Here is a 14,248-nt window from a genome sequence, read left to right as displayed (position 1 = left end):
TCTGGCTGTTCATCAATGACATCAGTCACAGTCATTTTAGGGAACAGTACAAGTCTTGCACACTATGAGATACTAAAAAGAAAAAGAAAAAAAAAAAAAAACAGGCCAGAGAGAAGCAGCGTCGCCAAGTCCCATCCCCCCAGAACACATCATGAGAACTATTAACTCTGGAAATCATGCGTAGAAGTTTGATTCAAAGGTTATCTTTTTGGGCATCCAAACATGGAAAAACAGACACAAAACCTTTTACTTAAAAGGTTAGAACTGATTCTTTCATAAAGATTGGTACTGAACAATTTAGTGTCAATTTAACCAACTACAAATTAATTGTACTCTGTGATTTTTATTTTTTGCTTAGGACCAGAAAAATTTGTTTCAAGCATTTGTTTCTGTTAAATACAGAACATTTTCTGGTTAGATCCAATTAAGTGAAAGTCAAACAGAATCAGAGAGAAAATGATTTCCTCTGTCCTGCCTGCGTTGTTTAGAAGAAATGTCCAAGTTGAAATACCCTCAAACTCTTCCTCTCCTGACGACTACGTGCCAAATTTAGAAATACAGATGCAATTAATTTCCTGTTTGTTTCTCTTTCTAGTTCAAGATCTAGAAACACTGAAGCACACACCAGTACAGGAGTTTGTCCTGTCCCTACGACAGGAGCTTCCCCCTCAGTGATCTGGAGGCTTGAGGTAAGGCTCTGCCCCTGTCTTCCAGCAGATGTTAACAAGCTGGTGATCATCACGTGGAGCAACATCCTAATACTTGCTCAGGCAGTTTCTTAAGCTAGCTTTTCCTACTCTTAGGCAGAGATTAAAGCAGTGCCAGGTATCCACAACTTCCTTAAAAACCCTAGTTAATTCAGCTGCGAGCACAGCGGTGTAAGCACAAGACTGCCTATTATTCCACACAAATCACCTTTGTAATTCACCCTGTCCATGTCCCTCTGCACAGCCTCCATACCTTGCTGAAGTCTCGGGTAAAAACGTAGTCTCCCTGACCCATCCCTGTCCAGTAACAGAAAAAAAAGTCACTGGAGTGAAATCAAACTGCAATTCCTCTTCTTCCACTTAGAGAGGAGCAATGATCAATTTCAAAAACAATGATCAATTTCAAAGAATTTCAGGTAACAGTAATAAAAATTTCCAATTTTTGCCTCTGCAAATGTGGATCTTCTCATCAGGGACAGATACTTAGCATCCACATCACAGATTAATTATTCAGAGAGAAGAATTTTGAATAGCAAAAAATGGAAAAAATACAGCCTTATTTCCATAGCATTTTCATGATGAATCACAATCAGAGCTTTTAGAAACAAAATGGCTGAAAAGGAGAGTAACTAAAGTGAGAGACTGCATCCACAGGTGTTTGAAATGAATCAGTTTGTGGGATTGCCACAACCTAAATAATGGAAAACAGTATGTATAGAGACATATTTATAAACCCCAAAGACTGCAAAGCTAACAGCCCACAAAAATGCCTTTTATCAGGCAATATCCACCAAGCACATAAAAGGCCAAACAACAACGAAAAGATCCTGCCAACCTATTTTTCATTCTGCAGCAAGCGAACAACTTGCAGCAGGCCTACCCATGAGTAACTGTACTAATGGTAATCCTCTTGCCTTTTCAACTATTTACAGTATTCTGGCAGAAATCCAGAGCAATAAAAACGCCATGGCAACCCTGTCAATATATTCTGTTATAGGGAGATTCCTGAGATAGCAGTGAAGTGCTCATAGCATCTCATTCAATGGTATGCATTTTAAGAAAAACTATTCAATCAATTAATACCCACTGACAAATGAGCCCACAAAGAACACGCTGTGGCACTAGAAATGTAAATCTTTTTAATAAATTACGAAGACATCACAACAAGAGTCCTCATTTTAAAAACCTTTCCCATGCTGGACAAAGTCGGGCTCCCTGTCCTCAGAAGCAGCAGTGTGTATCTGCATGGCCCTGGGCCTGAAGAGTCAGCCGCTCATTTACCACGGAACAAAATGATTTCTTTGATGTCACAAACAAAGAATTTATATGTCTTTTTGTGAAACTTTCTAACCACAGGAATGAAGCTGTTCCCATGTAACACTTGCTAAAATGGCACTGCTAACACACACAGCAAGCGAAGGCCTTGGATCGCCTGCCTGGTCCCTCCTTGGGCTCTAAGCACCTGGGTTGCCACCTGCGATCCCCAGCTGGACAACATCCAGCCACCAGCACTCACAACTACTGCCTCTGTTGCCATAAGCAAGCAAGCTAACCAGTCCTTAAATTCGGGAAGAAACATTTGTTAATATAAAAACATGAACTGTACAGAAACATAAATTAACCGCTGCTTAGTCTGCAGGGAAGTGCCTCAGCCAGGGAACTCCACCACAGCCTGGAGGTGACGGTGATGTAGGGAGTGCCCAGGAGACTCTGCAGAGGAAGGTCTGGGATCTGTCACTGTCACCTCCCCATCGGCCCAGCCACCCTCCTGCCCGGAGCACAGCGTTGGCCTGCACCGGAGGGAGACCACAAACACTCCCAGGTTTACGTTTCTCACAAGGGCACCCATGCTGAGCTGGCGACGGGCTCAGAGCTGGCAGAGAGTGGGTCTGAGGTGCGTGGTGCCAGGCAGTGCCGCTCTCAGCACCACACAGGCACTGCTCAGGAGCAGCGGTGCTGGCCACAGAAGAGGCTGAGGGCACAACAGCCGCAGGCGCAGCCAGCAAGGCCCGGCTCACGGGGGCTGCCTTGCTGGCTCGCCATGGCCTTGTCTTCACGCCTTCAGAGCACCAGCCGCTTTCCTAGAGAGCAGCAGGTGATATTACCCACAGCTGCAAACTATCATGAGTGCTTAACAGGAGGAAGAAAGTTGCAGGTTTTGATACTCCTGCACATAAAGCTGCTCTTGCTATAAAAAGCAAGGATAAATGTCTGCATCCATCATTGTCACGTTGAGACGGCCCCAGTGGAAGCTGTGGTTGATATGTGGTACCATGCTGTGGCAGCCGAGGCTTCCCAGGTACAGCCACCACACAGACCAACCTCAGGCATCCACATCTGTGGGGAGCAACACCACGGAACTCGTCCGTCTGCACTGAAGGCTTTCATCTCGCCAATTTAGTCCCGTAAAAGACTGCAGAGCTTTAAAGCCTCATCTAAACAAAGCACACTGACCCGACGAGGCATGAGAGGAGCCAAGGGAACACGCATACATCCTCCTGCTTTGACAGGCTTGCTAAACACGGCTATTTCTAGGCTTACTAACAACTTGGTGCCTTTTCAAAGCTACGCATTCTTCTTACACAAAAAGGGCGACGGCAGTTCTCTGGAACTAGGCTGACCACTGGAGTAGTTACTTCTTTCCCAGCCCCAACTAGCAGACTGCTTCTTCACCCCTTATCAGTCTTTCCATAGGGAAAGCAGAGGGCAAGCTCAAATACCTGTCGAACATAACAAACTTCACTACCAAAATTATGCAGATAAATAGTTTTCTTCTTCTGTGCTTCCTGCAGCAACGGCAAATCTGAAAATCGGAGCAAGATTCATAAGCTGCCACCAGCACAAGCCCTGCGGGACCCAGCAACACAGGCAGAGAGGATCTGTGCAGGTAGTGAGGCTCACGTGAGTGGGGCTGTAATGCTCTGCAGGAAAGGCTGCCTAACCACGGACTGGATAGATAGGGTTTGGCTACAGCTGGAAGGCTTTAAAATTTTAAGTACTGCTGCTCTACACAACAACTGTCTCTAAACACAAATATTCACATAAATAGCTCTCCCTGCAGAACTCAGGCCACAAAAGAAGAGCCAGAGGTTGCAAGAATTCAACCAGGAATGCTGCTGCTGGCACTATCTTTTTTAAACAGAGAATATGTTCACATAATACAGTGATGGGTTTCGGTACAAACAAATATCATGGTCGATGGGAGCTTCCTGCCATAGATCTGGTGATGCCAGCTGCCACGGATCTTTCCTAACTTTTTTTTTTGTTCCTACCATGCTCTTTCAGATACATCACCACAAATGCCATCTCAAAATAAGGTATTTTTTATTAGATGCCAAAACTTTCAGTTGCTGTAGAACACAAACTATCTTAGGTCACTGGTGGAGGGAAGATTTGGATTGTGTGTGTAGTAGGCTATGTGTTTTTTTTTTTCCTTTTATGAAAAGAAGCCATAGAGTTTGTTAAAATGTCATTAACTGAGCAGGAGGTAGAGAAGTATGAGTTCTTAGGCTGAGAATCTCAGCGGGAGAAATAAGAAAAAAGTATCTCCAGAAGTACTTAATGATAGAAACAAGAAAAACTGGACACAAAGTCCTAGACAACAGACTGTCAGAAGAGTTCTGACAAGTAACTTAATTACAATAGGAAGAGTTCCAAGGGGACCTTACAGTGAACCTCTCCTTATAAAACTCTGGGACACTGAGTTATGTACCATCTGTGCTGCATTTCCACAGGGAATATAAATTGACAGTATGGTTCTTCAAAGACAGTTTTTTCGGAAAAGGACACAAGGAAAATTAATTTGTCAAAATAATTTTCACAGCAAAACACATGAAGAATACTGAGAGGACAGAGCTCAGATGAAGTTCTGAATGCAAGTGCAGATAGGCTAAAAAAATTACTAACATTCTCTTTAAAGAGTTAACATAAAATAAGATTTTAATGGCCACTATTCGAGAATACTGACTGCTTTTGTTAAGTCAAAAAAGAAATTGAATTACCTTTCATCTGACCAACACTGTTAATATCATCAAGCTTTAGCCACCACCACAACAAATCGATAAACATGCACACATACAATCACGCAGTTGAGATGATATGGCAATTTAGCTGACATTTTGAAGGAGAATCATCTTTTGCTGATGAGGAAAAAAAAAAAGAACCAGAGATAGTATCACATGGGAGAGACTGCACAGACCTTAAAAGAAAACACGAAGTAACCCAGAGAACAGGTGAGTGGTTACAGGCACAGCCTGGGTCTTCACCTTTCCAGGTGAACCCAACCCTGCTGCAGAGGGGGCTGAGCAGGGCTGTTCAATGCCTTCCCTGGGCATGTAAATTCTCAAGCAAATTGAATCACATTATTTCGGGGAAGACGGGGCAGGGAGGGGTGGGGGGAAGAATTCATTGACAAAACATCCCGAATTACTCCAGAAAACTCACGAATAAAACTCATTACAAGAATGAGTTCCCCCTATACTTCAGTCAGTACTGGAGTTTCTAACGAGGGGACTTTCATCTCTTACTCTTGACCTTGGCAAGTGGTGGTCTCTTATCATGTGGTGAAAAGATGATAAATACAGGGTACATCTACACTGCCAAATAAAAAGCCCTAAAACCCAAACAAGATATTCAACGTACTGCTTCAGCATGCAATCATTCAGAAACAATCCCCTGAAGAGCCTACTCTGAGTAAAGCAGGAGGTGGTAGCTCCAAGCACGTGGAAAACAGGCAAATCAGCTGCCTTCATTTTCTTCACTTTTTTTTTTTTAAACAAAATGCTTCTACACAGTCTGTACTTTAACTACCAAAATGAGTAAACACAATCACTGAAATGATCTGAAGGTCTCCTTAAAATATTGCACAAACTATTACCATTTTAAAGGGATTAAGCTGTGTCTGTGCAAAGCTTAATAAGCATTTCAAGATCTGTTGGGTAAAATACCATGGAGACAGGATGTTAGAAAGAAACAGGAAAACAATTACATTGTCAGCATTTAAATGACATCACAAATTACCTCTGGGATATATCAGATTTTGAGTGAATACAAATTTTATGCAACTAATATTTGAATTTCACTTATGCAGCACTGGAAAAAAAAGAACAAGAAGTACACAACCAAAGGCAGTATAAGCTACATGTTGATGTTTCTTGAAGATATCGCACAATCCATCTGAGAGAAAACACAAGTTTATTCTGGCTTCTAGTCCCATCTGGTTTTTGCAACTGACTCCATACCCAGGCTCAGTTGACCAGTAAGATAAATGGCTGCAAATGCCATACACAAGGCCAGTTTCTGTTAAAAGTGAACAGCACCAACACTCGTGAACCGTACACGGTGTTCCTGCAGACCCTCAGGAAGCCCCTTTGGAAACGACCTTTCACACAGCACCTCAGCACGGGTGAAGGCACAGATCAGGCTGCCAGCAGAGAAACCTTGCAACCTAACACGAGAACTATATTGAATTTCACAGAGGACCACAAGTCAGGCAGAAAGGAACCTCAGAGGCATCCAGTTTTCTTTACTTTTAGCTGCATTCTTTCAGACATATCTGAACCAGAGACCGCAATGGGCAGCTTGAAAGGGATTTTACACAGAACATGAGGGAATATACTGAAAAACACTTTGTTTATCTTTTTCACTGTAAACAAATATTAGAGTAAAATGCTACTTAATATATATAATAAAACGCTATAACTGTCCACTATTTTAAGAGTGGAAATAACCCATCCTATTGGCAACCCCTGCAGAGATCACTATCAACAGTAAATATCTCGGGCTGAGAACATTTTCCATAGGTACCAGCCAAAAATTGCCTCCTTACATTGGTCACAACTGTTACTGCAGGTGCCACGTCAGAGCCACTGGAGAGGAAAGCTTTGATCAGTCAGGGTTACCAAGGGCAATTTGGAAGCAGGAGGAAGAGCACACTCGAACACCAACGAGGGCAGTGTCACCACTCTCCAGCCACTGTACAACTACCTTGCTGCCGTTTTGTTCTCCTACATCTGGCAACAGCTGGCCGCGGTTTAGAGACACTATGAAGGTGATGGATGGCACCTGTGAACTTGGGGTATTCCTTTATATTTAGATATTTAAGTGAGCAATTTGAACTTACAGGCATTTCGTATTTTCTGGAAAACCAGATATTTTCTCAAGGAACTTTTTGCATAGGTAATTGCTAGATACTTACTAAATTGTTATTTTATATACAAGTATAGAAATTTCTAAAGTCATTTAAAAGAGCATTTGCTCTCAAATTCTGTTCATCCAAGCTGAGGGAAATATGATTCTGTCCAGACTGGCAGTTCCCAAATATCAAAATCTTCTATCTAAACCTGTCTCAAATAATGAAGGTAAAAGAAAAACCACTGGGTCAGGCATCCAAGCACCAGCTGCATATCATTTTCAAGTTACTGTTTTCCTGCACTGCTAGTCATTTGCAAAGAACCATAGCACAGGTCAACCCAGTGAGTTTTCTCAGCTGCAGAAAGAACTCTCCAAACAAATAAGCCCTGGATATTAAAGCTGAAGAGTTCAGCAATTAGCGCTGATGTCTGAACCATGAGGGAGGCAACCTGAGGAAATACAAAAATAAACGAACTGTCCCAAGCCATCAATATGACACAAATGCCTATATGTGTTCTGTCAGCAACTGAAATTTAGAGAAAAACAAGTGGTGTTTTGGACTCACTGCTCTACAGTATGTCCTCTGGACTCCTTGGAGTCTCCTGACAATCAAAAACGGCCCCATCAGCAGCGCAAGGCAGGGAGAAAGGCAAAAATCACAATTCATAAACTTAGCAGTGCTCTACATGTTGAAAAAAGTCAGGTGTGCCATGTGGTCTCAGTGGTCACCAGCACCTGCTGGGGGTCAGTGAAATGCCCCGTCTTCTGCACATCACAGTTTGCCCGTTCCACCCAGCGTCTAATCTTAGTGTTTACATTTTTTCCTCCCAGTCTCACAAAGAAGCTAAGTAACAAAATTCTGCATTCTCTTTAAGCAAAGCTTCTAACGCCTGGTTAATGCTATATAATGCACTAATGCTCAGTGCAAACACTTCTTAAATGCAGACCAGGACCATATTATCCCATGGGGAAAGATGAAGGTACATTACACATAAAGATGCCAGAAAGAGGTGAAGCATTAAGGTAATTTACAGAAAAGTGATATGAAAAAGCTTACCTGGATCCTGACATGCCCACACACACAGAGTTAAGATGCTCAGATGAGGTGTTAAGCGACCTCACAAACCCACACAGGCACCTCTATTGGAATCAACATGCAGAGTTTGAATAGTCTGAACCTGTCCAAATGTGCTTTGTTCTTGCTTTTTTTCTGCTAGTGCTAACCTTTTGATATTCCCTAAGCTTTTTGCCTTTTGCTAGCCTAATGGCAGAGAGAGAAACAAAAGCTAAAGCTCTCTGTCCCCCTATAAATTTGCTGATTTGGCCTGTCAGACCAATTGTTCTCCAAGACATTTCTCTCATCTCCCTGCTACTCCCCGTTCCCAAGGCACGCTCTTGGGAAACTGACCTCTTTTGCACCACGTATTGAGACTGCAGAGTTTTTCTGCCTCGTGAGATGGATCGTGCAGTATTCTCAGACTACACAAGCTTTTATTTCTGAATAAGCTGACCTCTGGCATACCGACCAGTTCACATCTCAATTTAACAGCTCTCACTGGCTCTGGATGCCAGTCGTGTGATTTCTGTGCTCTATCAGTTACGAGCTCTCACACTACACTTACAGGCAAGTAGGCAAATACACAATTAAAGGCTTCCTGAAGCCACCTTTCAGGATGTTTTAATACGCAAACACGATATAAGCTGCACGGGCTATTCAGACTCACTGTCAGAAACATTCCAGTGACCTCCCGAAAGCAGAGACCGTCCTTACTGTCTGTGTTCAGCTTCTAACAAAGGCAGCTTTGTTCCATTAGAAACGGCCTTGCCATGCACTACGAGCCTATCTTGGGGTTTCTGGAGAGCATCCATTAAACATGTTCTGAGTCAAAGTTCCTAGATACAACTTCTAAGCAGTTGTGACTGAAGATGACATTTTTATCAGTTCATGCTCTTCAACTCCCGAAACCTTCGTCCGAGCAACCAAATCCACTGATAACTACACCCGTAACCTCAGAGTTATTTTGTCTTTTTAAAAAAGCTAAAGGCTGCTTAAAATACAGCACATGTGATAAATGTCCAAGTTTAGGACACTTTTGTAACAAAATGATGAGTTTTGCTACCTTAGAAGAGCTTGAAAATGAGAAGTGGCAGTTAGCTTGGAGGTATTTATTGATAAAGAGGCTTTTGTTTGAAAGCCACTCGCACTGTTTACACAAATGAAGCTGTAGAAAGTGAGCACTAAGTTTTGTTATAGCTTAACAGTATTGCATAACTCAGGAAACAAAATATGCTTTCATTTAAGTTTAAAAAGGAGTTACGAATTCTGTTTTTACTCCAAGTTATACAAAAACAAGTTCTTAAGCCACTACGCTTCCCAGACAAAAAAGAATAAGATTATAATGTTAGGCTAGTGTGGTATTTTCCATTCTTTCCTTTTTCCCCTCTCACTGCCTTTGAAGACTATTAATCAAAAGGGTTTTAAAGAATTCCCCTAAAAATACTGCTATCCCCTCCACCTCAGCTTTAAATATTTTAAGTGAGAAATTTAAAAGTAGGTTTAATGGGTTTGAAGGCTCATTCACTGAAAACACAGGAAAAAACAAATACCTATTTGCACACATAATTATACTAATATGTTCAGCTGTGTCTTCGAACCATCCCGAAGGAGCAGCAAAGTCTCCAGGCTCATTAACGTTTAGTGTCTATTAAGCTATCCAAAAAGATGGCAATTACCCCCTAACACATGATGTGGATGTAACACCAGTATTTGTCTAGCAAAAAATGGGCTCACAATAGTTTACTTTTTCCAGTCACATTTCAGGTAAACAGAGGCTTTAAAAAAGTATTATTCCTTGAAAAGATGGACTTGGGTAACCTGTACTCCCTGACAACACCACTGTCGTGTAATTCTCCGTCCTGGGGTGGGAATTACAAGCTGGGAAAATACCCAGCCTCTGTCTGAAGGCCTTAGTTACAGGAAAAGGAGAGAAGTCAAAAGGAATGTAGGGATGCTGAAATGTAGGGATACCCAGTAACTCCAGATGTACACCCATTATACAGCTCCTACCTTAGGTTTGTGCTTCACACAACACATCAGACTCCCTAAATGCAGGTTTAATGCTAAAGAGTTCAGAAGTTCATGATTTCTACAGGGAAAGAAACGGGATGAAAGAAAGATTAAAAGGTGGAGAAGACTGACTCCAGAAATATTCCTAGCCTGACAGCCTCCTTATCCAACCCCTAGCCCCATTTCTGAAAAGAGGCTGGTACTTTTTGTTCCATAGAGACAAAGCAAGGCACATGTCAAGTTGTACGATGCCAAGAAGATCAAACAATATCTTAACGAGGCCAAGTGCATCCTTAAGCCTCATGCTTTACTTCAAACTGGATATAAGGTACAAGAAAACAAGCATGAACATTTTTATTTTTTAGTTATGTCAGCCATAGGAGTTCTCCTTCCAGCACTGCTGTAGATCACACCAAGGCACCAAGCAAATGATAACTAAACCAAACCTCATTGAACAACTTTTTGAAGAGTTTAAGGTTTTCATAACCCTGAAGTATGCTGTGAGTGCACACACATCTGCACAAGAAATTTTAAACAATCCCAGCAATAATTATTAATGATAACAAAAGAGGCTTCTCCGCATTTGTGTTGTGCAAGATCTGCCAACATTTCCTTTCCATTAGGCCCCATTTGTACTGTATCAATTTCTCTCATTATTGACTTCACACCGAAGAAATTAAAAAACCAAACAAACCACAGCGCAGCTCTGAGCATAAGACACGTTTCCTTCAAAAAGAAACCCAAGTCCCTGCTGCCAGGTGCTATGGCATGCGCAGCACTGTTCACAAGCAGCAGAACTCCTATGCTGTTTACATAAAAGATACCAAAGTCACACACTATGCTGCACATTGAGTACTCAGGAGAAAGTAAACAGTGATTCAACTGATTAAGTTAAACACTGGCAAGTCAGTTCCTAAGGGCAAGTATGCAACTCTTGCTCAATTGTTAACAGTTTAATAGGGGCAGAGTAAGCTTAATTTCATAGACTGTAGAGACTAAGCACAACTGCTTCATGTATCAGCATCTAGCTTTGGAACTGTTCGGATGTGAAGGATGCTTACTCCTACTGAAATACACCATGTTCTTTCCATCCCTACCAATTTTCAGATAAATTAATAGCACATCTATCTCATGAAACGAGAGCTCAAACACAGGAACAAGGTGTGTCTGTCAGTCTGTCAAACTCACGTGCATTCTCACCATTATTTGTGTTTTACTTCTTCAAACGGGCATGACAGTTTTGGAAGAGATGGTTACCACTTTAAAATCATCTGAGATTCAAATAAGAAACTCACTTTTATGTTCACCTAGTATCATGTTAAGTGGACATCTCTAGTTCAGCCTACCTGTAAGCTCTCCTTACTAAACCAGTACAGCCAGAAAACAAACAAACAAAACCAAAAATAAACACAAACGGTCAACTTTAAAAATAGAGAGTATTCTAATGAGAAAAGCTAAATTTTTCCAAATAAGAGCAATATGACTCTTGGAACGCGAACATAGGAGAGGCACGGCCTGAGTCTGCAATACTACCATACATCATAAATAGTACTCAAAGCTCTGCTGTCCAAGGAGCTGGTTGGCTCCTCAGGTATAACAGGAAAATATAATCCAAATATAATCCAAATAAACAGAGACCTAATCATATCACAAAACCAGAATCTACGGTCAGTAAAATCAAAACCTTGGCTTTTGGATTATGTTAAGGAAATTCTCAGCACATAGATGTGAAGCACATAGATTACAGTGAGAGAGAGCCAAATTCCATTCCAATTCAATGACAGGCCATAGAAAGCCAAAGATTCTGAATATTCAACAAGTGTAACATTTGACTTCTCATTCTTAAAGCGTTAGGCATACACCTTTTACTGAAGTTTCAACCTTGTGGCTGTTGCTCTATTTTGTGATAACACAAAAAACACAATTTTGTATACAACATCTTATTACATGCTTGAAAGAAATTCTGACTACTATTAGTAATCGTCAGGGATAATTAATAAAATGTTTTTGCGTTTCTACACTTACTTTTTACTTGCTTCGTAAACATCCGTGATATTGGAGAAAAGGTGATGGCTCTCCGTTTTGGTCATGGTGAGGCTCAGTTCTCTGGAATTTTTAAACATCCGGATCAGAATCTCCAGGCTCAGCAAGTAAGAATGCTCAGAAGATATCACTTCAAATATTGCCTGCAAAGTGGAAGGGCGAAAGAAAAGACTTACTATTGACTAGGTGGGGGTAGGTTTTGTTTGGTTTGTTTTAAGGAAAATGTGTGGAAGGGATGCAGAGAGAAGTTGTTGCATGTAAACTAGAAATTGTAATGCAAGCTTTCATTTCCATGAGAGTTTTATCATTTACCTTTGGAAATTAATGATTTCATGCTTGGAAAAAAAGTGTGTATTGAAAAGACTTTTCACTACAACTGCAAACAGTGTTCGAGGACAACAACTTAACACCAGCTGTGATCACTCCCTATTCATACCCATGAGAGTTTGTTTTGTTTTAAATTTACAAACATGTCCATTTCTGCGGTCTGCCTGGAAGCTTCACATTGTAATACTGCTGCTCACCAGCCAGAATTAGCTTTTGCTCTCTTAAAAGAGAAGCTGAAAAGTTATTTACTTAAAAAGTACTTGCTTCCCCAAGCATCTGCAGAACAGCAAAATTCCAGCTTTAGTCATCTATCAACACTGATGCCGTGGAGACTTAACACATGAAGTTAGGAGCAGGCACACGAGAAGCTGAGATATCTGCGGCTGGAATAGGAGCCTGGAGGCCGAGCAGCCAGGAGGGGTGGCAGCCTCCATCTGCTTTAGTGATTAGTGAGCAGACAGCAGGCAGCTAAGGCTGAGGGGCAGACCTCCAGTACTTCCCCTCACCTCCCCCTGAGGACTTTCTCTCCAGTTTATCACCCCACCACTTAAGGACCAAAGGCACTGTAACTTCCATCAGCTGGCTGGCACACAAAGCAAACTTCTAGCAGACTCCTGGACTTTGAAATCCACATACTTGTTCCAGTGGAAATTTTATTCTCTGACATAGAAACCCCTCCAGCTTTTAAGCATCTTTTACCTCTCTAGGCTTGATTTGCTGTTAGTCCGCTGGAGTTCTTGTACATACAGAGTGGGAGAAAAATAAAACTCCGAGACCACTTTTGTCATAAGCTCCACAAGCCACATTTTGTCATCACGTTACTAACACAAAATACCATCCACAGAGACAATACAACTTTGCTCCCATTATTACCTGCATGTATAATTTCATCGGTTATTTACAATTAACTTCTCCAGGCATCCTTAAACCAAAGAAGAAGTACTCTGGATGCACTACTGCAGATCTGAGTACCTAGCGATAATGCCCACGGCTCTGCGGAGGGGGACAGAGTGTCTGCAGGTGACAGCCTACAAGAGGAGTTCACTTGGACGTCTGATGCACATGCTCTAGAGAAACCCTGATCTCCCCCAGTCAGGTATAAAACCAGAAGAGACCACAGGCATGCTGAAGGCAGTCCTCCTGAATAATCCCATCTGCCTCTCACGCTTCTCTCTGCTGTGCCCACAGAGAAAGGATTTGCCTCGAGAGCGGTGCAGTGCTTTGACTGCTTTCCATCCAGGCAGCTTTCAACACAGGAAGAACATACAGACTCCCATTGTTTTTTGGAGGGGTTTTGTTTATGCTTCTACTGAGGGCCCTCATAGACTTCGTCCAGTTTGGTGACAGAAAGTCATTAGCACAGTCAGAAATAAATGGGACATTTTCTTCCGATGTCCTAGGATGGGAGAGGATATCCTCTTACCCGTGACCCAAACATTTCAGAGGATAAAAAAGGATTAAGAAACGATCAACTTTGACATATATAACCGCACCACGATCACAGGCTGTGGTGGTATTTACCAGCTGCTTGCTAACAGTGTCTGAGTGACACATGAAATTATGTTGTGGTTAACTTGGTTTTTATCAGCACGAGCAGATACTTGAATTCTGATGGACACTCTACAGAACTTAAGAGACCAGAAGCACACTGGAGTTTGTACACATGCATAAGGTTAGAATTTCCAGCGTGCAAGAAAACTGGAGTATCTATGGAAAATTATTTCAGTCCACATCAGTCTATACATATATGATGCATTTTCTTTAGGTGAAAGATGCAGAGATCCAAGTCAGTGATGTTTGGTGAAAGATGGGGTGCCTATGAATGCTGGACACTGACATTTAATTGAGGTATAAACAAATCCACTTTTCTGCAGTGACAATATATTACGATAGCCAAAATAATGCAAGAGTAAAAAGCAATTTAAATAGATAATAAAATAATTGATAAAAGGCAATTTAAAAGAAATAAAGC

General features: G+C 41.6%; 1 protein-coding gene across 1 annotated transcript in view; it reads right to left on the bottom strand.

The window, feature by feature from the left end:
- Positions 1-14,248, bottom strand: part of ARHGEF26 (Rho guanine nucleotide exchange factor 26) — a 47,293-nt gene that overhangs the window by 21,575 nt on the left and 11,470 nt on the right. The window contains exon 5 of the mRNA XM_068692894.1: positions 11,932-12,092. Within this exon, the coding sequence (XP_068548995.1) occupies positions 11,932-12,092 (161 nt within the window). The remainder of the gene's footprint in view (positions 1-11,931; positions 12,093-14,248) is intronic.

This window comes from Anas acuta, chromosome 9 (genome assembly GCF_963932015.1).
Source record: "Anas acuta chromosome 9, bAnaAcu1.1, whole genome shotgun sequence".
NCBI classification, from domain to species: Eukaryota; Metazoa; Chordata; class Aves; order Anseriformes; family Anatidae; genus Anas; species Anas acuta.
Note: the sequence above shows the minus strand (reverse complement) of the source record. Positions and strands in the feature narration are given on the sequence as shown.